This window comes from Podarcis bocagei (genome assembly GCF_964188305.1).
Source record: "Podarcis bocagei genome assembly, chromosome: 7".
Taxonomy (NCBI): domain Eukaryota; kingdom Metazoa; phylum Chordata; class Lepidosauria; order Squamata; family Lacertidae; genus Podarcis; species Podarcis bocagei.
The window spans coordinates 3,104,219-3,127,914 of NC_138132.1; the positions used below are offsets into that span (position 1 = coordinate 3,104,219).

The 23,696-nt window shown below is 46.6% G+C and overlaps 1 protein-coding gene across 2 annotated transcripts in view; it reads left to right on the top strand.

The window, feature by feature from the left end:
• Nucleotides 1-23,696, top strand: part of LRFN1 (leucine rich repeat and fibronectin type III domain containing 1) — a 158,394-nt gene that overhangs the window by 120,054 nt on the left and 14,644 nt on the right. For both annotated transcript variants that reach the window (XM_081200295.1, XM_081200294.1), the window contains exon 2: nt 18,970-20,365. In XM_081200295.1, the coding sequence (XP_081056421.1) occupies nt 18,990-20,365 (1,376 nt within the window). In that variant the 5' untranslated portion in view covers nt 18,970-18,989. The remainder of the gene's footprint in view (nt 1-18,969; nt 20,366-23,696) is intronic.

The following is a 23,696-nucleotide window of genomic DNA, read 5'->3' on the forward strand; positions in this document are numbered from 1 at the left end:
TTTCACATCTTGCTAGTAGGGACTGAACTGGCAGTGACTGCACAGGAATGAGCTGGAGGAGGATGTTGACCCAGTGTGCATTGTCTGTGATAAAGGCAAGCTCCATGCTAGGGATAATTAGGGGAAATGTTGAAAACAAAACTACCAGTATCATAATTAAAGCCGGGCGATATCTGGTTTTCAACATCGCGATATATTGCCAGCTAAACATTGCGATATACAGTGGTATCTTGGTTCTCAAATGCTTTGGTACTCAAACAACTTGGAACCCAAACACTGCAAACATAAAAGTAGGGGTTCCGTTTTGCGAACTTTTTTCAGAAGTTGAACATGCTCCGTTTTGAGTGTTATGCTTCCAATTTGAGTGTTACGCCGAGGTCTGTCTGTTTTTGCTATTTATTTTGCGTTTTTGCGGCTCTTTTTTGTTTTGTTTTTGTGACTGTGTGGAACCCAGTTCAGCTACTGATTGATTGATTGATTGATTGATTGTGTGACTGCAGTACATTGTTTATTGCTTTCATTTTATGGATCAATGGTCTTGTTAGGTAGTAAAATTCATGTTAAATTGCTGTTTTCGAGGTCGTTTTTAAAAGTCTGGAACGGATTAATCCGTTTTGCATCGCTTTCTATGGGAAAGCGCGCCTTGGTTTTGGAACGCTTTGGTTTTGGAACGGACTTCTGGAACGGATTAAGTTTGAGAACCAAGGTACCACTGTACCAATATAACACAATGTCAGAAATAAGGGTGGAGCTTTGTAGAGGCGTTGGCTGGCTTCACGGTTTTCCCCGCATGCTGATTTTGCATAGAACATGCACACATCAAGAATTGTGATATATTGCCAGGTCAAAAATTGTTAAACCGATATCACAATATGGATTTCAAACCATTTTTGGATAATATATCGATATAACATCCAGCCCTAATCATAATACCATTCTGCAAATCTGTGGTGCAACCACGTTTGGAGTACAGTGGTACCTCGGGTTACAGAATCTTCAGGTTACAGACACTTCAGGTTACAGACTCCGCTAACCCAGAAATAGTACCTCGGGTTAAGAACTTTGCTTCAGGATGAGAACAGAAATCGTGCTCTGGCAGCACGGCAGCAGCGGATGGCCCCATTAGCTAAAGTGGTGCTTCAGGTTAAGAACAGTTTCAAGAACGGACCTCCGGAACGAATTAAGTTCTTAACCCGATTTCTGGTAACGGTTCTGGTAACCTCATCTTGAAAAGGATATCATAGAGTTGGAAACGGTTCAGAAAAGGGCAACCAAAATTATCGAGGGGGTGGAGTGACGCCTCCCATGAGGAAAGATTGCAGCATTTGGGGCTGTTTAGAGAAATGTGGGTGGCGCTGTGGGTCAAACCACAGAGGCTAGGGCTTGCCGATCAGAAGGTCAGCGGTTCGAGTCCTCGTGACGGGGTGAGCTCCCGTTGCTCGGTCCCTGCTCCTGCCAACCTAGCAGTTTGAAAGCACGTCAAAGTGCAAGTAGATAAATAGCAACCACTCCAGCGGGAAGGTAAACGGCGTTTCCGTGCGCTGCTCTGGTTCGCCAGAAGCGGCTTAGTCCTGCTGGCCACATGACACGGAAGCTGTACTCCGGCTCCCTCGGCCAATAAAGCGAGACGAGCTCCGCAACCCCAGAGTCATCCACAACTGGACCTAATGGTCAGGGGTCCCTTTACCTTTACCTTTAGATAAAATGTGAGTAACAGAACATGACAATTACATGGGGACATTTTCATCTGAGGAATGTTGGAAGCTAGGTCTGCCCTAGAAAACTGTTAAACTGTTCTTATATTTATCTGTATTTTTTAAAATATATATATATATAATTTTCATTATTACCGTTTCCAAAACCACATCACATTCAAATATACATTTCCACCATTTATACCTTTCTTTGTAATAAAAACATTCAATGACTTCCCTTCTTTCCTGGTTCCATTACTGCATATTTTTTATATATCCATTTAGATCACTTTCTCCCCTAATTCTTCCTTTATTATATATTATGCTGTTGAATTTGCCCAAATGCTGCTAGCGTTTTCACTTCTTTACAGTTATTTTCCAGATACTCCACAAGAACATTCCACTCCTCTTTATATACTTAATCGTCTTGCTCTCTTATTTTACTTCTTTGACCTTCTACTATTCTTATCGGTAATGAGTCCCTGTCAGGAGAGGGAAAAGCGGGGCACAAATAAATATATAGCAATTATCATAACGATTAATTAATAAAATGAATTAAGACCGTCGTTTTGGTTGGGGATAATTCAGACAGAAATTCCCAGGTGTCGAAAAAGGTTATTTATGTATGCTACTACTGTGACCCGTGTTTTGTTAGCCCAAAAATGGAAAACAAGCAAAGTCCCAACTAAAGAAGAATAGCAGCTTGCAGACGTACTGTATTTTTCTGTGTATAAGATGCCTCCACAGCTACCAATTGCCTCGCCACAACTGCCAATTGCCTGCCCAATTGCCGTTGTTGTTGTTTAGTCGTTTCGTCGTGTCCGACGCTTCGTGACCCCCTGGACCAGAGCACGCCAGGCACTCCTGTCTTCCACTGACTCCCGCAGTTTGGTCAAACTCATGCTGGTAGCTTCGAGAACACTGTGCCACCATCTCGTCCTCTGTCGTCCCCTTCTCCATGTGCCCTTCATCTTTCCCAGGGAGTCTTCTCTTCTCCTGAGGTGGCCAAAGTCTGGTGTCCTTCCAGTGAGCACTCAGGGCTGATTTCCTTCAGAATGGAGAGGTTTGATCTTCTTGCAGTCCATGGGACTCTCAAGAGTCTCCTCCGGCACCAGAATTCCATAACTCCAACAATAGATTATACATTTTAGACAATGGGGCTGACCCACTTTAAGGCAGATTCCTACATTCCTCTTCTCGCGTTCTTACGTCTGCTTTGCCCGAAGGGTCAAAATGTCTTGGGCCGGCCGCACCTTGGTCTCTTCTCCTGAGCACGTTTCTGAAAACTTTTGCTGACCCCTGTCTTAGGCTATGCAGATGTGCACTTGTTGTTGTTGTTGTTTAGTCGTTTAGTCGTGTCTGACTCTTCGTGACCCCCTGGACCAGAGCACGCCAGGCACTCCTGTCTTCCACTGCCTCCCGCAGTTTGGTCAAACTCAGGCTGGTAGCTTCGAGAACACTGTCCCACCATCTCGTCCTCTGTCGTCCCCTTCTCCTTGGGCCCTCCATCTTTCCCAACATCAGGGTCTTTTCCAGAGAGTCTTCTCTTCTCATGAGGTGGCCAAAGTCTTGGAGCCTCAGCTTCAGGATCTGTCCTTCCAGTGAGCACTCAGGGCTGATTTCCTTCAGAATGGAGAGGTTTGATCTTCTTGCAGTCCATGGGACTCACAAGAGTCTCCTCCAGCATCATAATTCAAAAGCATCAATCAGCCTTCTTGATGGTCCAGCTTTCACTTCCAATTGCCGTAGCCACAGCCAATCACCAGCAGGCCTTGCCACAGCTACCAATCACCCGCCCAATCACTGCTGCCAATCTCCTGCTTGCTGCTGCCATTAATTACATGTCCCCACCCCCTGCATTCACTATCCGTCTATAAGACGACACCCAATTTTTGTCTTAAGCAAATAGCACCGTCTTATACAAGGAAAAATATGGTAACATATAGAATAAGAGAACAAGAAGAACATACGTTTAAAAAGACTGGGAAAAGTTTACTGAATATAGGGGAGGAAATTGTGTACACTTGAAAACGTGTTCAGCGTTAAGATAAATTCATTAGTATAAATAGGTTTTGATGGATGTCTTCCGGTCGGTGCCAGCGCTTAATGGCGGTCCTACCTCCGAGCTCCGGAGAAGGACTGCTTCGCAAGTTCGGGTCTTACCCGCTACGGCAAGCGGGGGACCCCTAAAATCCCAGGCGCTGAAGCCTGAGAACAAGGAGACTCGGTGGGCACCTTCGCGCCCCCCGGTACCGTGAAAGAGCCTTTTTAAAGGCTACGGATCGACATCGGGAGTGAGCGCGGTGCTGAGAGTCGCTACCCAGCCTGCGAAGTGAAGCCGCGTCGCCATAAGCGGAGAGCGCCGATTCCTTCCTGAAAAGAAATTCGGACTGATTCCCCGTGAGTAAGAACTGAAAAATAACTGGGACTTTTCTTAATTTTAAAAATTGGGCTAAAAACGGGGGAGATTTAAACAAAGGAAGTCTGCCTCCCCCCGACCGCATGAAAGTGAAAGCAACGGAGCTCTAAACCTGCATCCGTTTAAATTCGTCCTTTGATCAGCTAAACCGGACATTTAAACCTTTGATCTCCCCTCTAGCAAGCAGGGCAGAGGGGAGGCGAATTTGACCATTAACTGCATGACTTATTTGAAGGAAAAAACCTCTGCTATCTCATCTACTTGAAAGTCTGAAACGGTCTGCCTTCTTAGTACATTGAGCTGACTTTTCCCTGTGAAGTGACACCTTGATACAAAGTTTCCACAGTGCCTGATTTTTGTACATTTTAAGAAGAAACAGTATAAACAGTTTACTGGGCAACTGTGGCAATTGGAAGCTATAAGACTTTAGTAACATTGATTTTGACTGGGTTAATCTCCTTTCTTTCTACATCTTGGATGGTCTCCTTTGTTCATGTATTTTGAAATTTCCTTCTATGGCCATTTTGATTTGCTCCCTCTAGAGGATAAAGTGAAGTCCAGCACGGCCTAAGACAGTGGAATTTTCCAAGGGAGAATAAATCCCGTGGGAATTGACCTTGACATGAGTGGGCCACAAGAAGAGATAACAACAAGAGCCAAGACCAAGCAACAACAACAGCAACAGCTGCAGCTGCAACAAGCAAAGAGAAGAGGTTCGATCTTAGGCGTAACAGCCGGACTAGCTGGAACAACAGGACAGGACAAAGGAGCAGCCGTTTCTATGGAAGCTGTGACAGAAGCTTTGCTTAAGATAAATCAGACTCTGGAGTCTTTGACAAAACAGACTTCAGAGAACACACAAAAATTAACAGAAATATCAACAAGATTAAACCAGAATACAGAATCTATAAATAAATTGGTCGAGGAAAATGCCACCACGCGTCAAATTGCCGAAGAGGCCAAAGCCACAGCTGGAGAGACGCAGGAGAAATTAGAGCCACTTGCCAAGAAGGTCTATGAGCATGATGCAACCTTGGCCTTGTGGGAGTTACAGAGGAAAGAGAGAAACTTAAAATTAAGACTGATTCCGGAGAATGAAAGTGACAACCTTGTGGAATATTTGACACGGGAGTTTGCGGATTGCTGGGACCTGGAGGAAGACGATTTCAAAATCACAACTGCCTTTAGACTCGGCAAAAAGCAAGATAGAAAGACACCAAGAGATTGTCTGATCACACTCAGATCTAAGGAGGAAAGAGATAAAATTTTAGGACTACACTTTGGAAAAGCCCTCCAAATTGGAAATTCAGCAGTACAGATCTTTAAAGACATACCAAAATATATCTTGGACTTAAGAAACTTCTACAAGGATTTGGTGCTTTTGTTAAAGAAAAATCAGATCCGCTTCAGGTGGGAATTCCCACAAGGACTGTCATTCGACTACAAGGCAAAGAAAGTGAAAATAAAGACAATTCAAGATAAAGACAAATTTCTGGCAAGATATCAGGAGGACCTACAGAAGGGGACTGTGGACGTACTTGCAGAACAGAGGAGAGCACTGGATATCCTGAATCTCTCGTTTGGACAAAAACCACCACCGTCAGAAGAAGAGCAACAACTTGGAGCTGTTGGAGGAGCCTTAAGAAAATAACAAGATGGCTCTGCAATTCCTTAGTTGGAATTGTAATGGACTGAATGGGCCTTTGAAGAGAAGACAAGTATTTCATATTTTGAACAGAGAACAATTGGATTTGATATGTTTACAAGAAACTCACATAACTAGAGCCCACAGGAGATTACTTACAAATAAAAGGTTAGGACAAGAATTTGTCTCATCAGACAAAGTTAAGAAGAGGGGTGTGGTAATATATGTGAAGGAGAAATGGGCTCCAAAAATGATATTTAAAGATGAACAAGGGAGATATCTGGCTGTGGAGATACAAGTACAAGGAGAAAAACTTTTAGTTGTTGGAATTTATGCACCAAATGAAGGCAAATCTGACTTCTTTAAGGGACTTCATGAAACTTTGACGGACTATCTGGATTATAATATGATAATCATGGGAGACATGAATGGCGTGGTCTCCACTAATATGGACAAGGCACAAAGACTAACAGTCACTAAAGAAGGGAGACTCCCCAAGACTTTTTTCGAAATGACAGAAAACATGGACTTGATAGACATTTGGAGAACAAGGAACCCTCTGGAGAGAGAGGGAACCTTCTTCTCCCAAGCAATGATGACCTGGACCAGAATTGACCAAATCTGGGTTACTAGTGGATTGGCTCCAAAGATTAAGAAAGTGGAAATCTGCCCAAAAACTTGCTCCGACCATAACGCCGTGAAGATGGAGATGAAACTCACAATAACCGGTCAATTTAGATGGAGAATGAATGACACCCTCTTTCGAGATAAGGAGATTCTCACGAAGGCCCAAAAGACCTTAAAAGACTATTTTGAAATAAATTTGAGGACTGACGTGGAGAAAAGAGTGATCTGGGACGCAAGTAAAGCTGTTATGAGAGGTTTTTTGATTCAACAAAATTCAATAAAGAGGAAAAAACAAAATGAGAAAAAAGAGAAGATCTTGGAAATGATAAAGGAAGGAGAGAGGAAACTAAGAACAAAACCAAAGTCTCAGGACATCTTAAGAGAGATTAAGTTATATCAAACTCAATATATGGAATTGATGAACCAAGAGATTGAATGGAAGATAAAGCAAATGAAACAAAAGACTTTTGAATCAGCAAATAAATGCGGTAAACTTCTGGCATGGCAATTGAAGAAAAGGCAGAAACTAAATACAGTTACAAGCCTAGAGGTTGATGGAAAGAGTATATCTAAACCGAATGAAATTAGAAATTGCTTTCTAAGTTACTTCAAAAAACTTTACACCCAAGGCCCGCAAAATGAAGAAGATATAGACAAATTCCTTGGAAGATATGGATTACAAAATATCTCTCAGCAAAGTAAGATGGACTTGAACCAGAGAATCTCAGAACAAGAGATAGAGGCTGCCATTCAGAATATGCAATTGGGCAAATCTCCGGGACCAGATGGACTGACTTCTAGATACTACAAATCGTTGAAGGAATGGTTGATTCAACCATTAAGAGAAGTTTGTAATGAGATCCTTGAAGGAAAAAGGGCACCTGAATCGTGGAAAGAGGCATATATCTCACTCATACCAAAGTCAGAGACTGAAAAGACCCAACTCAAGAACTACCGCCCGATATCACTCCTTAATGTGGATTACAAAATTTTTGCAGACATTTTGGCAAAAAGATTTAAAAGAGTTTTGATGGAGAAGATTCATAAAGACCAAGCAGGCTTTCTCCCTAAAAGACACCTAGCGGACAATGTAAGGAATGTAATAGACATTTTGGAAAAGCTGGAGGTGAATATAAACACTAAAGCAGTATTGATCTTTGTGGACGCGGAGAAAGCCTTTGATAATATCTCTTGGAGTTTTATGAGGAAGAATCTTCATGGGATGGGGGTAGGCCAGGGTTTTGAGAATGGTATGGCTGCAATATATTCCGAACAAAAAGCTAAGCTGATTGTAAATAATGTTGTGACTGAGGAACTTAAGATAGAAAAAGGAACTCGGCAGGGGTGCCCAATTTCCCCATTACTTTTCATTTCGGTTCTGGAGGTGTTGCTGAATATGATAAGAAATGACCAGCAGGTCAAAGGTGTGCAGGTCGGAGCTAAACATTACAAGTTAAGAGCGTATGCAGATGACCTAGTATTGACTTTGCAAGAGCCAAACACTAGTACGAAAAGGGTTTTAGAAATAATTCAACAATTTGGCCAGGTGGCTGGATTTAAGTTGAATAAGCAAAAAACTAAAGTCTTAGGGAAAAACCTAACAGACATGGAAAAGGAGAAATTTCAGGAGGAAACAGGTTTGACAGTGGTTAAGAAAGTCAAATACCTAGGGGTTTATTTAACACCTAAGAATGTTAATTTGTATAAGGACAATTATGAAAAATGTTGGTCAGAGATTAAAAAAGATCTAGAAATATGGTCAAATCTGAAACTGTCAATGTTAGGCCGAATTGCAGTAATTAAAATGAATGTATTGCCTAGAATGTTATTTTTGTTTCAGACCTTGCAGATTCTTAATAAGATGGAATGTTTTAAGAGGTGGCACAAAGACATTTCGAAATTTGTCTGGCAGGGCAAAAAGCCCCGAATTAAATTCAAAATATTGACTGACGCTAAAGAAAGAGGGGGTTTTGCCCTGCCGGACCTAAAATTGTACTATGAGGCAGCAGCGTTTTGCTGGCTGAAAGAATGGATGCTCCTCGAGAATACAGACATCTTGGATCTGGAAGGCTTCAATAATGCTTTTGGTTGGCATGCATATCTTTGGTATGACAAGGTTAACAGTACCTTTAAAAATCACATTGTTAGAAAAGCATTATTTAATGTCTGGATAAGATATAAAGACTTATTGGAAAATAAAACCCCTAGATGGGTGTCACCAGTGGAGGCTAAAGCAGTGAAGAAACTCAATATGGAGGTCGGATGGCCGAAGTATTGGGAAATTTTAGAACAGGATGGAGACAAGGTTAAACTACAAAGTCAGGAGAAATTGAAGCACAAAGTAGAAAATTGGTTTCAATATCGCCAAATAATGGAAATTTTTAAACAGGATAGGAAAATCGGTTTCCAAGTGGAGAAATCAAAACTAGAGACCGAATTGCTAGAACCCAATACTAAGAATTTGTCTAGAATGTATAACTTGCTGTTGAAATGGAACACACAGGATGAAACAGTTAAATCTGCTATGATTAAGTGGGCGCAGGATGTTGGACACAACATTATGTCAGATGACTGGGAATGGTTATGGAACACCGGTATCAAATTTACGGCATGTAATGCCTTAAAGGAAAACATTATGAAAATGGTATACAGGTGGTACATGACCCCAGTCAAGCTGGCAAAAATCTATCATTTGCCCGATAATAAATGTTGGAAATGTAAAGAGACTGAAGGTACTTTTTACCACATTTGGTGGACATGCCCGAAGATAAAGGCCTTCTGGGAAATGATCTATAATGAAATGAAAAAGGTACTTAAATGTACATTTTCTAAAAAACCAGAGGCCTTTCTCTTGGGCATTGTCGGCCAATTGGTGACAAAGAAAGATAGAAATTTCTTTATGTATGCCACAACAGCAGCAAGAATACTCATCGCAAAGTATTGGAAGACACAAGATTTACCTACTCTGGAAGAATGGCAGATGAAAGTGATGGACTATATGACACTGGCTGAGATGACAGGCAGAATCCGTGACCAACGTAAGGAGATGGTGGAAGAAGAATGGAAAAAATTTAAGAGCTATCTTAAGGACTACTATAAACTCAACGAATGTTAAAATGTTGTGGTAGCTAGAAGTAACAGGGTACAGGGATACAAGGTTAGATAATAAAGGAGGACTAAGATGACAGAGATTAGAAAGTAACAACTGGGAGTTGCTAGTTCAAATATGGACACTGGGATGCAGAGAGGGGGGGTATGGGGAAGTCCAAGAAAAGAGGTTTATGAAAATATCTTTGAAAGTATTTTGTATGTTTGTTTTGTTTTGTGTTTGTTTGTTCTTTTTTAAAAAAAAAAATGCTGTAAAACCAATAAAAATTTATTAAAAAAAAAAAAAAGGTTTTGATGGATGTAATAACGGAATACTCTATGGTTTAGTTCAGGCACCCCCAAACTCGGCCCTCCAGCTATTTTGGGACTACAACTCCCACCATCCCTAGCTTATAGGACCAGTGGTCAGGGATGATGGGAATTGTAGTCCCAAAACAGTTAGAGAGCCAAGTTTGGGGACGCCTGGTTTAATTTATATAAAATATGCAGGGATTGATGTTATGCATAATGAACCATGGAAAGAGAAGCGAAGTCATTGGTATTTTAAGGTTGTTTAAATAAATACAGTGAACCCTCCAGATACGGACCTAATTCGTTCCGGGGGTCTGTCCGTACTCTGAAAAGTCTGCATCTAGAGGTGACACTTGAACACTAGAATGCTTCTGCGCATTTGTGCATGGCAAAACCCAGAAGTATACGCTTCTGGGTTTCCTGCATCCGCAACCCAAAAGTTACGTTACCCGAAGGTAACATGACCCGAGGGTCCACTGTATTCTAAAATGTAAAACAGAAAATTTAATAAAAAATTATGGGGGGGGGGGAGACCGCCCTCTCCTCCAATCCACATCCCCTCCTCCCTCTCTGCCACCTCCTGCTGACTGTGCCCCCCCCCCACAACTCCTCAAATCCCCCCACCAGCCCCTTCCCTCTGATGCTGTGCTGGTCCCGAGGGTTAACTGTGCGGCGAGGTCCGAGTCCAGTCCGAGGTCAAGGGTGCGGTATGGAGGCTGTCCGTCAAGGCTGAAGCGGGGTCCAAGGCAGGGAGTCGGGTGAGGTCAGGAACTCTGGCAGAAGAGCAGGACAGGGTGCCGGCAGGAACAGGCTACCAACAATGTTGCTCCCTCAACCTGGGACTGGGGCTGGCCAGCTTTGCCCCGAGGCATAGGGCGGCCCCGGTGCACAGGTGACTCGCCTCTCCTGGCCTGGAGGAAAGCATTCCTCCTGCGGAAACTTAGTTCCCTCCGCCTCTCTGCCCTGAGCCTCTGCAGCTCCGGAGAGGCTAGAGGGTTACCGGACCCAGAGGCAACCTCCGCTTCCTCTGACGGGGCTGAGAGTGGAGCACCTGCAGGCAATGGGTCCTCCATCATCTCAGGAGCCAGAGCAGACTCAGCTGGTGCCTGCACCTGAGGATCCAGCACAGGTGAGGACCCTTCAGGTTCAAGCCCCAGCCCCGGATCAGCTGGTTCTGGTGGCGGGGACTCCTGTGCAGGCTGGGATTCCTCAGGTTCAGCCTCCGAGTCCGAATCCCAGGCCATCACAGATGTAGCTCCATGTATAATGCATCTAACCTAGAAGTTACCAGAGCATAGGTGGCAGAAGTTAGGCTCCCTCTACCCTGAATCTTCCAGCAATGATGCCCTGCGGACCTACGAAACTGGGGGGTTCTTAGGGGCCAGGATCCTGCAGATGGGGAAAAATAAGTTGGTCCAGCTGGCGAAGAAGAGCCAGGCAGTACCAAGTACTGAACACCTACTAAAATTTGTAAAATGTACAAAACTAAATCAAATTTATGTTGGAGGCGCAATTGATTGGAAGGCATGCTTCTACATGTGTGGTGGCAATGTGAAAAAATTAAGGGCTTCTGGGATTTGGTTTTAGAAGAGATGGAAACAATCTTTAAATATATATATTTTTTGGGGGGAGAACAGAAGCCTTTTTGTTGGGAATAATTGATACAGATATAGCCAGAGAAGATAAGAAATGATTCTTGTATGCTGTGGGGGCAGCCAGAACCTTGATGGCAAGAAACTGGAGGGAAAAAAAGAATTCCAACCAAACCAGAATGGCAAGATAAATTATTTAGTTCTGTTGAATTGGCAAGATTGACAGATGCGATCAGAGGTCACAGCAAACAAAAGTTTCAAAAAGGTTGGAAGATGTGATTACCAGAAAAAGCAACGCCCACATATTACTACCTGGACTTGTTTTAATTAGCTTTTGCAAATTGATTTATGGTTAGAACAAAATAACCAAAAAGAAATATAAAGAGAGTTAAAAGGAAGATAAAAGGAAGCAGATTACTATGGTTGATATTAGACCCGCATAGAGGATGAGGGAAGTCAACAAAGAAAATGGATTTCAAATGTTGCCCATTAGAGTATTTTTCAGGTATTTTTTTATTTTTGCTAGGGTTCTTTTTGTTAATATACTTATTCCTTTTTTATCCTTTTCTTTTTATTCTTTTGATTTGTCATATAATATATGTCTGTGTGTTATGTTTGTCTGTCAGCACATAAAATAATGTTGTTGTTTAGTCGTTGAGTCGTGTCCGCCTCTTTGTGACCCCCGGGACCAGAGCACGCCAGGCACTCCTGTCTTCCACTGCCTCCTGCAGTTTGGTCAGACTCATGCTGGTAGCTTTGAGAACACTGTCCCACCATCTCGTCCTCTGTCGTCCCCTTCTCCTTGCGCCCTCCATCTTTCCCAACATCAGGGTCTATTCCAGGGAGTCTTCTCTTCTCATGAGGTGGCCAAAGTCTTGGAGCCTCAGCTTCAGGATTTGTCCTTCCAGTGAGCACTCGGGGCTGATTTCCTTCAGAATGGAGAGGTTTGATCTTCTTGTAGTCCATGGGACTCTCAAGAGTCTCCTCCAGCACCAGAATTCAAAAGCATCCATTCTTCAGCAATCAGCCTTCTTTATGGTCCAGCTCTCACTTCCATACATCACTACTGGGAAAACCAGAGCTTTAACTATATGGACCTTTGTCGGCAAGGTGATGTCTCTGCTTTTTAAGGTGCTGTCTAGGTTTGTCATTGCTTTTCTCCCAAGAAGGAGGCGGCTTTTAATTTCGTGGCTGCCGTCACCATCTGCAGTGATCATGGAGCACAAGAAAGTAAAATCTCTCACTGACTCCATTTCTTCCCCTTCTATTTGCTAGGAGGTGATGGGATCAGTGGCCATGATCTTCATTTTTTTGAACAAGAAAACTCCATGGAAAAAGACAACAGGCATATAAAAAATAATAAATAATAATAATAATAAAGAGCAGAGTCGCCAGACCTTGCCAAGGGCGCAGTGGCTGGAGCAGTTGAGTACAGCGGCTGCGGTTTGAGGGACAGGCCAGCGGAGGGGTTGCAAATGCAAAGGTTTTGCGTGGCAGGAGGGTGTCTGAGGGCTAATTCCACGCATCCCAGCAAAGGGCAGGTGAGCAAAGGCGGTTGTTCGCCGGCGGCTGGAAAAACAGAAGCCAGCTCTGAGTCAGGGAGGGAGGAGTGAGGCGCTGTCAATCAATCCCTGTGTAAACAAGCCTGCGTTGAGTGGCGGGTGACAGCTGGTGCCAGGGGTGCCAACTTGAATAAGATATTTGGGGCAGGTAAGCCTTGCCCAGCATAATCAATCATACGGTGTGGCACATGCATGCCCTTTGAATGGCAATGCCTGTCAACTTTGGCGGCTCCTGGCCCGCTCAAATATTTTATCAAGGGGTCCTATGGTTGGTACCTGGGGCCGACTTTATTTTTGCCCCGACCCAAGCAGTTGCACCGCTCAGTTCTCTCTCGTTACTCTAGAACAGATAAAAATCTTTGCATGGTGGAGAGTTAGACTGCGGAACTCTCTGACACAGGAGGCAGTGGTGTCCACCAATCTTCGTGGCTTTAAAAGAAGGTTAGGCGAACGCATGGAGGAGAGGGTTGCTAGCCACATGGGCTATGCACTGCATCCATTGTCAGAAGTGGCCACAGGAGGGGAGAATGGATCTTATGTTCTGGTGTTGCTTGCAGATTTCCCATTAGGGCTTCTGGTCGACCACTGTGAAAACAGAATGCTGAACTATGGGCTATCAGTCACTGTTAATTAATCTGGCTTTTGTGTGTCTATGCTTTCCTGCGTTGTGTTTCCAGTGAATTTTTGCTATCCACCTCATTTTTTTGGTGACAGGCAATATATAAACCCGCTAAATAAATAGACGTTTACATGGGCATGGCTTTGTGGGAAACAAATTCAGCTAAATTCAGAAACAAAGCCACCGGCCATTGGTGAGTGGCCAGGGATTTATTCCTTTTAAATTAATGAGTGTTTATAGTATTGCATGCAAACCGCAGTCTCCAAGGGGAGCAAAATTCCAAAGGTTCCAGATGCTTACCTAGGCTTTGGATTACCTTTGGGAATGAAGCACAGTGGAGACTGTCGTGTCTTAATGATATATGGTTTATTTACACATAAGGTAAAGGTAAAAGGTAAAGGACCCCTGGACGGTTAAGTCCAGTCAAAGGCGACTATGGGGTTGCGGCACTCATCTTGCTTCCAGGCCGAGGGAGCTGGCGTTTGTCCACAGACAGCTTTCCAGGTCATGTGGCCAGCAGGACTAAACCGCTTCTGGCGTAGAGGGACACCGTGACGGAAACCAGAGCACACGGAAATGCCGTTTATCTTCCCGCTGCAGCGGTACCTGGTCTAAACCACTGAGCCTCTTGGGCTTGCCGATCGGAAGGTTGGCGATTCGAATCTGTGCAATGGTGGTGAGCTCCCATTGCTCCTGCCAACCTAGCAGTTCGAAAGCACGTCAAGTGCAAGTAGATAAATAGGTACCGCTCTGGCGGGAAGGTAAGCGGTGTTTCCATGCACTGCTCTGGCACTCATCACGGTGTCCCGTTGTGCCAGTAGCAGTTTAGTTCTGCTGGCTACATGACCCTTTCTTGCACCTTGAAACCATTGGTTCAGGTCCTACTCCCCTTAGCATCTTCCAGGTGACAGCTCTTCAGGTATTTTGAAGATGGCTCTCATATCTCCCTTCAGTCTCCTCTTCTCCAGGCTAAACATGCCCAGCTCTCTCAACCGTTCATCCCAAGGCTTGGTTTCCAGAATCATCATCCTCCTGGTCACCCTCCTCTATCCACATCTGGCATAGGAATTCGTTCATTTATTTATTTTTTCCAAATATAGTTTGGCCCCCCACAAGGTCTGACAAGTGGACTGTCCCCCTGCTGAAAACTTTTGCTGACCCCTATCTTAGGCTATGCAGATGTGCCCTTCTTGTTGTTTAGTCGTTTAGTCGTGTCTGACTCTTCGTGACCCCATGGACCAGAGCACACCAGGCACTCCTGTCTTCCACTGCCTCCCGCAGTTTGGTCAAACTCATGCTGCTAGCTTCGAGAACACTGTCCCACCATCTCCTCCTCTGTCGTCCCCTTCTCCTTGCGCCCTCCATCTTTCCCAACATCAGGGTCTTTTCCAGGGAGTCTTCTCTTCTCATGAGGTGGCCAAAGTCTTGGAGCCTCAGCTTCAGGATCTGTCCTTCCAGGGAGCACTCAGGGCTGATTTCCTTCAGAATGGAGAGGTTGGATCTTCTTGCAGTCCATGGGACTCTCAAGAGTCTCCTCCAGCACCAGAATTCAAAAGCATCCATTCTTCAGTGATCAGCCTTCTTTGTCCCCTACAGATGTGCCCTACAGGGCAACAAAAGAGGGACAGGAAATAAATTGAAATATTTGTGCTCTAAAATATGGCTAACCAGTAGAATGTGTGCATTTATTTAAAATGCATCTCTGGGTTATTAGTGGGGCATAGGAATTCATTCATCCCCCCCCCTTTCAAAATATAGTCCGGCCCCCACAAGGTCTGAGGGACAGTTGACTGGCCCCCTGCTGAAAAAGTTTGCTGGCCCCTGTTCTAAGTGCTCTCTTCTTCCGTGGCTTGCTGCCTCCGACCATGGAAGACAGAGCTGAGCCATTGTGGCTCGTAGCTTCCAATAGCCGTCTCCTTCACCCTGAATTTGCCAGCATCTATAACATTCCCCGCCCACCGCTTCCCCGACCGCGATCCTCCTTCCTGCCTCTCCTCCTCCTTCTCCTTCCAGTGGAGCCTTGTTTCCCAAGGTAATCGCTGGTGGGTGAAGGGCTCTTCAAAGGAGCGCAAAGGAGGCAGCCTTTGTTCTGAGACGCGCCGCATTCTGTGTCCCTCGGCTCCAAGGAAGACTTCAGACACCCAGTGGCATAATAGGAGCCGTATTAATAGCCGCCGTCAGGGGAGGAAAAGAGGCCTCTCTTCCTCATCTGAGTCCTCCGACGCCTCTTCAATGCCGCTGCCCCTTCACCACGTCGTCTCGAGAAGCGGGCAGACAAAACGGACCGTCTGCCCGGGCGCAGAGAGAAACGTTCACGACGGGGTTGTGTCGTGACTCCTGAGAGCCGAGAACAAGGGTCGACGAGGACGTGCTGGTGGGGAGGCCAGCACATATTATCAGGACATAATTCTGGCAATATGTTGTTGTTGTTTAGTCGTTTAGTTGTGTCCACCTCTTTGTGACCCCCTGGACCAGAGCACGCCAGGCACTCCTGTCTTCCACTGCCTCCCGCAGTTTGGTCAAACTCATGCTGGTAGCTTTGAGAACACTGTCCCACCATCTCGTCCTCCTTCGTCCCCTTCTCCTTGGGCCCTCCATCTTTCCCAACATCAGGGTCTTTTCCAGGGAGTCTTCTCTTCTCATGAGGTGGCCAAAGTCTTGGAGCCTCAGCCTCAGCTTCCAGTGAGCACTCAGGGCTGATTTCCTTCAGAATGGAGAGGTTTTATTGTCTTGCATTCCATGGGAGTCTCAAGAGTCTCCTCCAGCACCAGAATTCAAAAGCATCCATTCTTTGGCGATCAGCCTTCTTTATGGTCCAGCTCTCACTTCCATACATCACTACTAAGAAAACCATAGCTTGAACTATACAGGCCTTTGTTGGCAAGTTGATGTCTCTGCTTTTTAAGATGCTGTCTAGGTTTGTCATTGCCCAGCACGTATGTAATAGGTATGAGTTACTCGTGTGTAAACTGGTGCCTTTCTTGGTTAATTTGCCTTGTTAAACCTTTCTGACTGCACAGCCCCTTCTCATCGTGGCTGCCTCAGTCACTGGCAGAATCCGTCAGTGGGCGTTTCTTGAACCTCTTCCAACATAAAAGTTGTTTGACACCCAGTCTCCTCCTCCTCTGACTGCGTGGGAGTCTTCTGCACAGGGAAGGCGTGGGTAGCGGAGGACCTGGGCTCTCCTCACTGATGTCCAGTGAAGAGTCCTGGAGCCCTCTCTCCAATTCCCCTGTCTGCCTCCCTTTATCCCTGGTGTTGCGCTGATTGGCTTCCCCCTCTCCTGAGCTGTTTCTCCCCCTGCTGCTGGGTCCTTCGCCAGCATCATCTGGGAGCCTCCCCTTCGCCTCTCGCTCCGATGTCAGTTCCCTGACAACGTATTATCAGGACATAATTCTGACAATATAGATATATCTATATATATATATGTATATACAGTCAAAATTATTCACCATTGCAAATCAGGCTCATTATCAAAATGTGCAGATTTTCAGCTGTCTGCAATGAGCAAATACAGTGGTGCCCCGCAAGACGAATGCCTCGCAAGACGAAAAACTCGCTAGACGAAAGGGTTTTGCGGTTTTTGAGCTGCTTCGCAGGACGAATTTCCCTATGGGCTTGCTTCGCAAGACGAAAACGTCTTGCGTTTTTTGCAAGTTTCTTTCCTTTTTCTTAACACCGTTAATACAGTTGTGACTTGACTTCGAGGAGCAACTCATAGAACACGGTGTGGTAGCCTTTTTTGAGGTTTTTGGTGATTTTTGAAGCTTTCCCAAAACTTTTCCGACACTGCTTCGCAAGACAAAAAATTCGCTAGATGAAAAAACTCGCGGAACGAATTAATTTCGTCTTGCGAGGCACCACTGTACAGTCATACCTCGCGCTCCAGGTTGCTTTTTTTGGGTTACAGACCGCTGAAACCTGGAAGTACCGGAACGGGTTACTTCCGAGTTTTGGCGGCCGTGCATGCGCAGAAGTGCTAAGTTGCGCTTTGCGCATGTGCCAAATCGCAACCCGCGCATGCAGAGATGCGCCGCTGTGGGTTGCGAATGCTGCGGGTTGTGAACGTGCATCCCGCACGGATCACGTTCACAACCCGAGCATCCACTGTAGTGAGTTGCATTTTCAGCTGAATTTGGGGGAAACCACTCAAAGCCTCTGTCGAGTTGAGCCATTTCAATGGCTTCTGTTTGCTTTGCTCATTGCAAACAGCTGAAAGTCTGTACATTTTGATAATGAACCTGATTTGCAATGGGAGGTGGTGAATAATTTCGATTGCAGCTGTATTTCATGTTTGGTTGTGTTTTTTTTATATGATATTTATTGAAAAAAAATTTAGAGTTACAAAAGAAAACAAAGCAGAAAAAGAAAAAAAAAGAAAAAACAAGAAAAAACAAACCACATCAAACAATAAAAGTTCAAAAAACAAAAATACACCACAAACACTCAAAAACAAATCCACCATTCTCAAATCCTCAACTGTCATTACCTTCTTTCTTTGACCTCCTCCTCCTCCCTTTTTTTGTATCCTAGTTGTTAATTGTCGCAGCAAATCCTTTAATTCATTGAACTGTTTAACATGTGCATATGGAGTCTCCTTAAGGGCAGGGGGGTGTTAACTCTTGCCCTCACTAACGCCTTCTCCAAGATCTTGTAGTTGAACCAGCATCCTTTTAGTTCAGCCACAAGAGAAGGGATTTATACAGTAAATAGCTAGTTTAAGGGGACGTGGGTGGCGCTGTGCGTTAAACCACAGAGCCTAGGACTTTGCCGATCAGAACGTTGCCGGTTCGAATCCCCGTGACGGGGTGAGCTCCCGTTTCTCAGTCCCTGCTCCTGCCAACCTAGCAGTTCGAAAGCACGTCACATTGCAAGTAGATAAATAGGCACCACTCCGGCAGGAAGGCAAATGGTGTTTCTGCGCGCTGCTCTGGTTCACCAGAAGCGGCTTAGTCATGCTGGCCACATGATCCGGAAGCTGTACGCCGGCTCCCTCGGCCAACAAAGCGAGATGAGCGCCACAACCCCAGAGTCGGCCACAACTGGACCTAATGGTCAGGGGTCCCTTTACCCCTTTACCTTTAGCTAGTTTAAGATACTGCTCTGTTGCCATTCTCTGCTGCAGACTAGCTTAGCCAGGTGCCTTAGATCTGAGTCTAATGGACCTATGGCAACCAGACCAGAAAAAGAGGACATGTTCTGGAAAAAGTGGACATTTGGCAACCCTGCCTTTAGTCTTCACAACTCCCTCACAGTGGCAAGACCCACCAAGAAGTGTTGCTACGCTCATGAGGCCTGGCACCCCTGAGCAGACCTTGTTTGTTCTGATAAAGTTAACGTCACTTCTTCCGTGTGATTCATTGCTGACACGCTTGTGTCCCCGACTGACGCCTCTCTCCCTTCCCTCCGCAGGTACGGCGTGTGCCGGTACGATGGAAAAGTTTTTCCTGCCTCTTCTGATGCTTGGCACCATGGCGAAAGCTCAGCACTGCCCCGGCCGATGCATCTGCCAGAACATCTCCCCAACGCTGACCATGTTGTGCGCCAAGACGGGCCTCCTCTTTGTCCCGCCCACCATCGACCGGCGGACGGTGGAGCTGCGCCTGACGGACAACTTCATCACCGTCATCCGCCGCAAGGACTTCTCCAACATGACCAGCCTGGTGCACCTCACTCTCTCGCGCAACACCATCAGCCAGATCCTGCCCTACGCCTTCTCTGACCTGCGTGCCTTAAGGGCCTTGCACATGAACAGCAACCGCCTGGCCGCCCTGAAGAATGAACACTTCCGCGGGCTGGGCAACCTGCGCCACCTCATCCTGGGCAACAACCAGATCAGCCACATTGAGCCTTCTGCCTTTGACGAGTTCCTCTCCACCGTGGAGGACCTGGACCTCTCCTACAACAACCTGGAGACGCTGCCCTGGGAGGCCATCGGGCAGATGGTGACCCTCAACACCTTGACGTTGGACCACAACCTCATCGACCACATCACAGAGGGAACCTTCTCCCAGCTGCAGAAGCTGGTCCGGTTGGACATGACCTCCAACCGGCTGCAGAAGCTGCCCCCGGACAACCTCTTCTTGAGAGCCCAGGTGTTGGCCAACGTGCGTGGGACTCACCCGTCCACCTTGACCATCAGCTTTGGAGGCAACCCGCTCCATTGCAACTGCGAGCTCCTCTGGCTCCGTAGGTTGACCCGAGAGGATGACCTGGAGACTTGCGCTTCGCCGGAACACTTGATGGACAAGTATTTCTGGTCCATCCCTGAGGAAGAGTTCATCTGCGAGCCCCCGCTCATCACCCGCCAATACTCCTCCAAGGCGTTCATCATGGAAGGGCAAGGTGTCAGCCTCAAGTGCAAGGCGGTAGGCGACCCAGAGCCCTCCATCCACTGGATCGCCCCCGATGGCAAGCTGATCCACAACACCACCCGCATGACCGTCTTCGAGAACGGGACCCTGGAAGTTCTCATCACCACCTTGAAGGACAACGGGGTCTTCACCTGCATCGCCTCCAACGCTGCTGGCGAGGACACGGCTCCCGTCGAGATCTGCATTGTCCCGCTCCCCTTGCTGGTCAACAACACGGGTCACATGAAGGAGCCCGATCCCGGCTCGTCGGACATCACCACCTCTGCCAAATCGGGCGCCAACGACACCAAGAACCACCTGGACAAGAGGATCGTGGCGGCTGACCTGACGTCCACCTCGGTGGTCATCCACTGGCCGTCTGAACGGCACATCCCTGGCATCCGTATGTACCAGATCCAGTACAACAGCTCCCTGGATGACTCTCTGGTTTACAGGCGAGTGACGTGGGTCGGGGCCCGTTGCACCATTCGAGTCGCTGCGCCGTGGTCGGGGCGGTGTCCATGGCTGCCACGTGGATGGACTTATGGGCTGGGGCTTGTATTGCCATGGGGTATTAATGGGTGGGTCGGTGGGTGGGTGTGGAGATAATAATAATAATTTATTATTTATACCCTACCCATCCGTCTGGGTTTCCCCAGCCACCCTGGGCGGCTCCCAACAGAATATTAAAAACACGATAAAACCTCAAACATTAAAAACTTTCCTAAACAGGGCTGCCTTCAGATGTCTTCTAAAAGTCAAGTAGTTTTTTTATTTCCTTGACATCTGGCGGGAGGGCGTTCCACAGGGAGGGTGCCACTACCGAGAAGGCCCTCACTTCTCGCAGGGAGGGAACTGCCAGAAGGCCCTCGGAACTGGACCTTAGTGGCTGGGCAGAACGCTGGGGATGGAGACGCTCCTTCAGATATACAGGACCGAGGCCATTTGGGGCTTTCAAGGTCAGCACCAACACTTGGAATTGTGCTGGGAAACGTACTGGGAGCCAATGCAGATCTCTCAGGACCGGTGTTATATGGTCTTGGTGGCTTTTCCCAGTCCCCAGTCTAGCTGCCGCATTCTGGATTAGTTGTAGTTTCTGGGTCACCTTAAAAGGTAGCCCCACGTAGAGCCCATTGCAGTAGTCCAAGCGGGAGATAACTAGAGCATGCACCTCTCTGGCAAGGCAGTCTGCAGGCAGGAAGGGTCTCATCCTGCATACCAGATGGAGCTTTTAGGACCAGTCTTTCAGGACCAGTATTATATGGTCTCAGCAGCCACTCCCAGTCACCAGAGAGAGAGAGAAAACAATGTGGTGCTAGAATTTATCTTCATATAGGAACAGAGTTACGGAGATGTTGAAGCTGCAGTGATCTATCATGTGAGTTTCCAGCAGGAGGGCTCACTAGGGAGTTGAAATGTATTGAGTTTTTGAAATTGCTCAGCCTCTTCTGAAGTATGGAATCATACTGTTGTGAAGTTGGAAGGGACCCCCGAGGGTCATCCAGCCCAACCCCCTGCCACGCAGGTGTCACAGCGAAATAATCCCTGAGAGATGGCCATCCAGCCTCTGCTTATAAACCTCCAAGGAAGGAGAGTCCTCCAGCTCCCAGAGGAGTCCGTTCCACCAGGAAGTTTTTCCTAACATTGAGTTGGGATCTACTTTCTTGTCATTGGAATCTGTTGGTTCAGGTCGTTCCCTCCAGAGCAGCAGAAAACCAGCTTTCTCCATCTTCCACGGGACAGCCCTTCAGGTGTTTAAAGTCATCTATCACGGCATGTGATAAATGCGGGTGGCGCTGTGGGTTAAACCACAGAGCCTAGGACTTGCCGATCAGAAGGTCGGTGGTTCGAATCCCCGCGACGGGGTGAGCTCCCGTTGCTCGGCCCCTGCTCCTGCCAACCTAGCAGTTCCAAAGCACGTCAAAGTGCAAGTAGATAAATAGGTACCCCTCCGGCGGGAAGGTAAACGGCGTTTCCGTGCGCTGCTCTGGTTCGGCAGAAGCAACTTAGTTCTGCTGGCCACATGACCCAGAAGCTGTACGCCGGCTCCCTCGGCCAGTAAAGCGAGATGAGCGCCACAACCCCAGAGTCGGGCATGACTGGACCTAATGGTCAGGGGTCCCTTTACCTTAACCCTTATCCATCTTTCAGATTGGGAAAGGTTATGGAAATCTGATTTGAAATTCTCGGCACATTGTACGCTGAAAGGAAACTATATGAAAATGATGTGCCAGTGGTATTTGACTCCTAGTAAGGTAGGATGCAGGTGGCGCTGTGGGTTAAACCACTGAGCCTCTTGGGCTTGCCGATCAGAAGGTTGGCGGTTCGAATCCCCGCGACAGGGTGAGCTCCCGTTGCTCGGTCCCTGCTCCTGCCAAACTAGCAGTTCAAAAGCAGGTCAAGTGCAAGTAGATAAATAGGTTCCACTCCAGCGGGAAGATAAATGGCATTTCTGTGCGCTGCTCTGGTTCGCCAGAAGCAGCTTAGTCCTGCTGGCCACATGACCTGGAAAAACTGCAGACAAACACCAGCTCCCTCGGCCAGTAAAGCAAGATGAGCGCCGCAGCCCCAGAGTCGTTTGCAACTGGACTTAACTGTCAGAGGTCCCTTTACCTTTTTTTATCATGGCATCTCTTAGTCTTCTGAGAGACAAGCCATTGAACGTAGGGACTGAGCAACCTCCCACTCAAGTCTCCAAAGAAGTCTACCTACGTGAGATCAGCCCTGCGATTTAATTATTTTTTGTTCTTCTGAATGCCTGAGCTATAGTTTCCCACCATGCATTATTCCATACAGTTGTCTGAGCTTTTACTCAGAAGTAAACCCCACCGACTTGAGTGGGACAGACTTTGTAGCTGGTCCTGCAGCCTGCCAGCACAGCCCCACCTTGTGCACTTCTACTCCAAAGTAAGCCCAACAGAGTCCCATTGGGCTTACTCCCAAGTAAGCATGCGCAGGCTCACAGCCCAAATCCATGCAGGTTTTGATCAGCGCACAGCTATTGTTAAATTTCTCGCCGTGTTATGGCATTAGGGATAATCATATGTATTTACAATCTTACGAGTAATTTGACTTAATTATCGTTATGTGGGATGCTAATTTTTGGTGGGTGTTTTTTTAATAGTTATTATTGTTTTCGTAATGGGCTGCCTTCAGCGCTGGCAACAAAGGAAGGGTAGCATAGAAAAAGATTAATATAAATGAATAAATAAGGCAGGCGAAGGATCTCAGGAAATGTTTTTGCTGGGGAAATGATTCGAAAGTGGGAAGGTGTTTGCAGGAGCTGGGTGAGCAGAGAGGAGAGGGAATAGAGCAGGCATCCCCAAACTCAGCCCTCCAGATGTTTTGGACTACAATTCCCATCATCCCTGACCACTGATCCTGTTAGCTAGGGATGATGGGAATTGTAGTCCCAAGACATCTGGAGGGCTGGAGTTTGCCTGTGCCTGCTCAAATGCCTTGGTACTCAAACAACTTGGAACCCAAACGGTCTGCAAATATGTTGTTGTGTAGTCGTTTATTTGTGTCCGCCTCTTTGTGACCCCCTGGACCAGAGCACGCCAGGCACTCCTGTCTTCCACTGCCTCCCGCAGTTTGGTCAAACTCATGCTGGTCTCTTCGAGAACACTGTCCCACCATCTCGTCCTCTGTCGTCCCCTTCTCCTTGTGCCCTCCATCTTTCCCAACATCAGGGTCTTTTCCAGGGAGTCTTCTCTTCTCATGAGGTGGCCAAAGTCTTGGAGCCTCAGCTTCAGGATTTGTCCTTCCAGTGAGCACTCGGGGCTG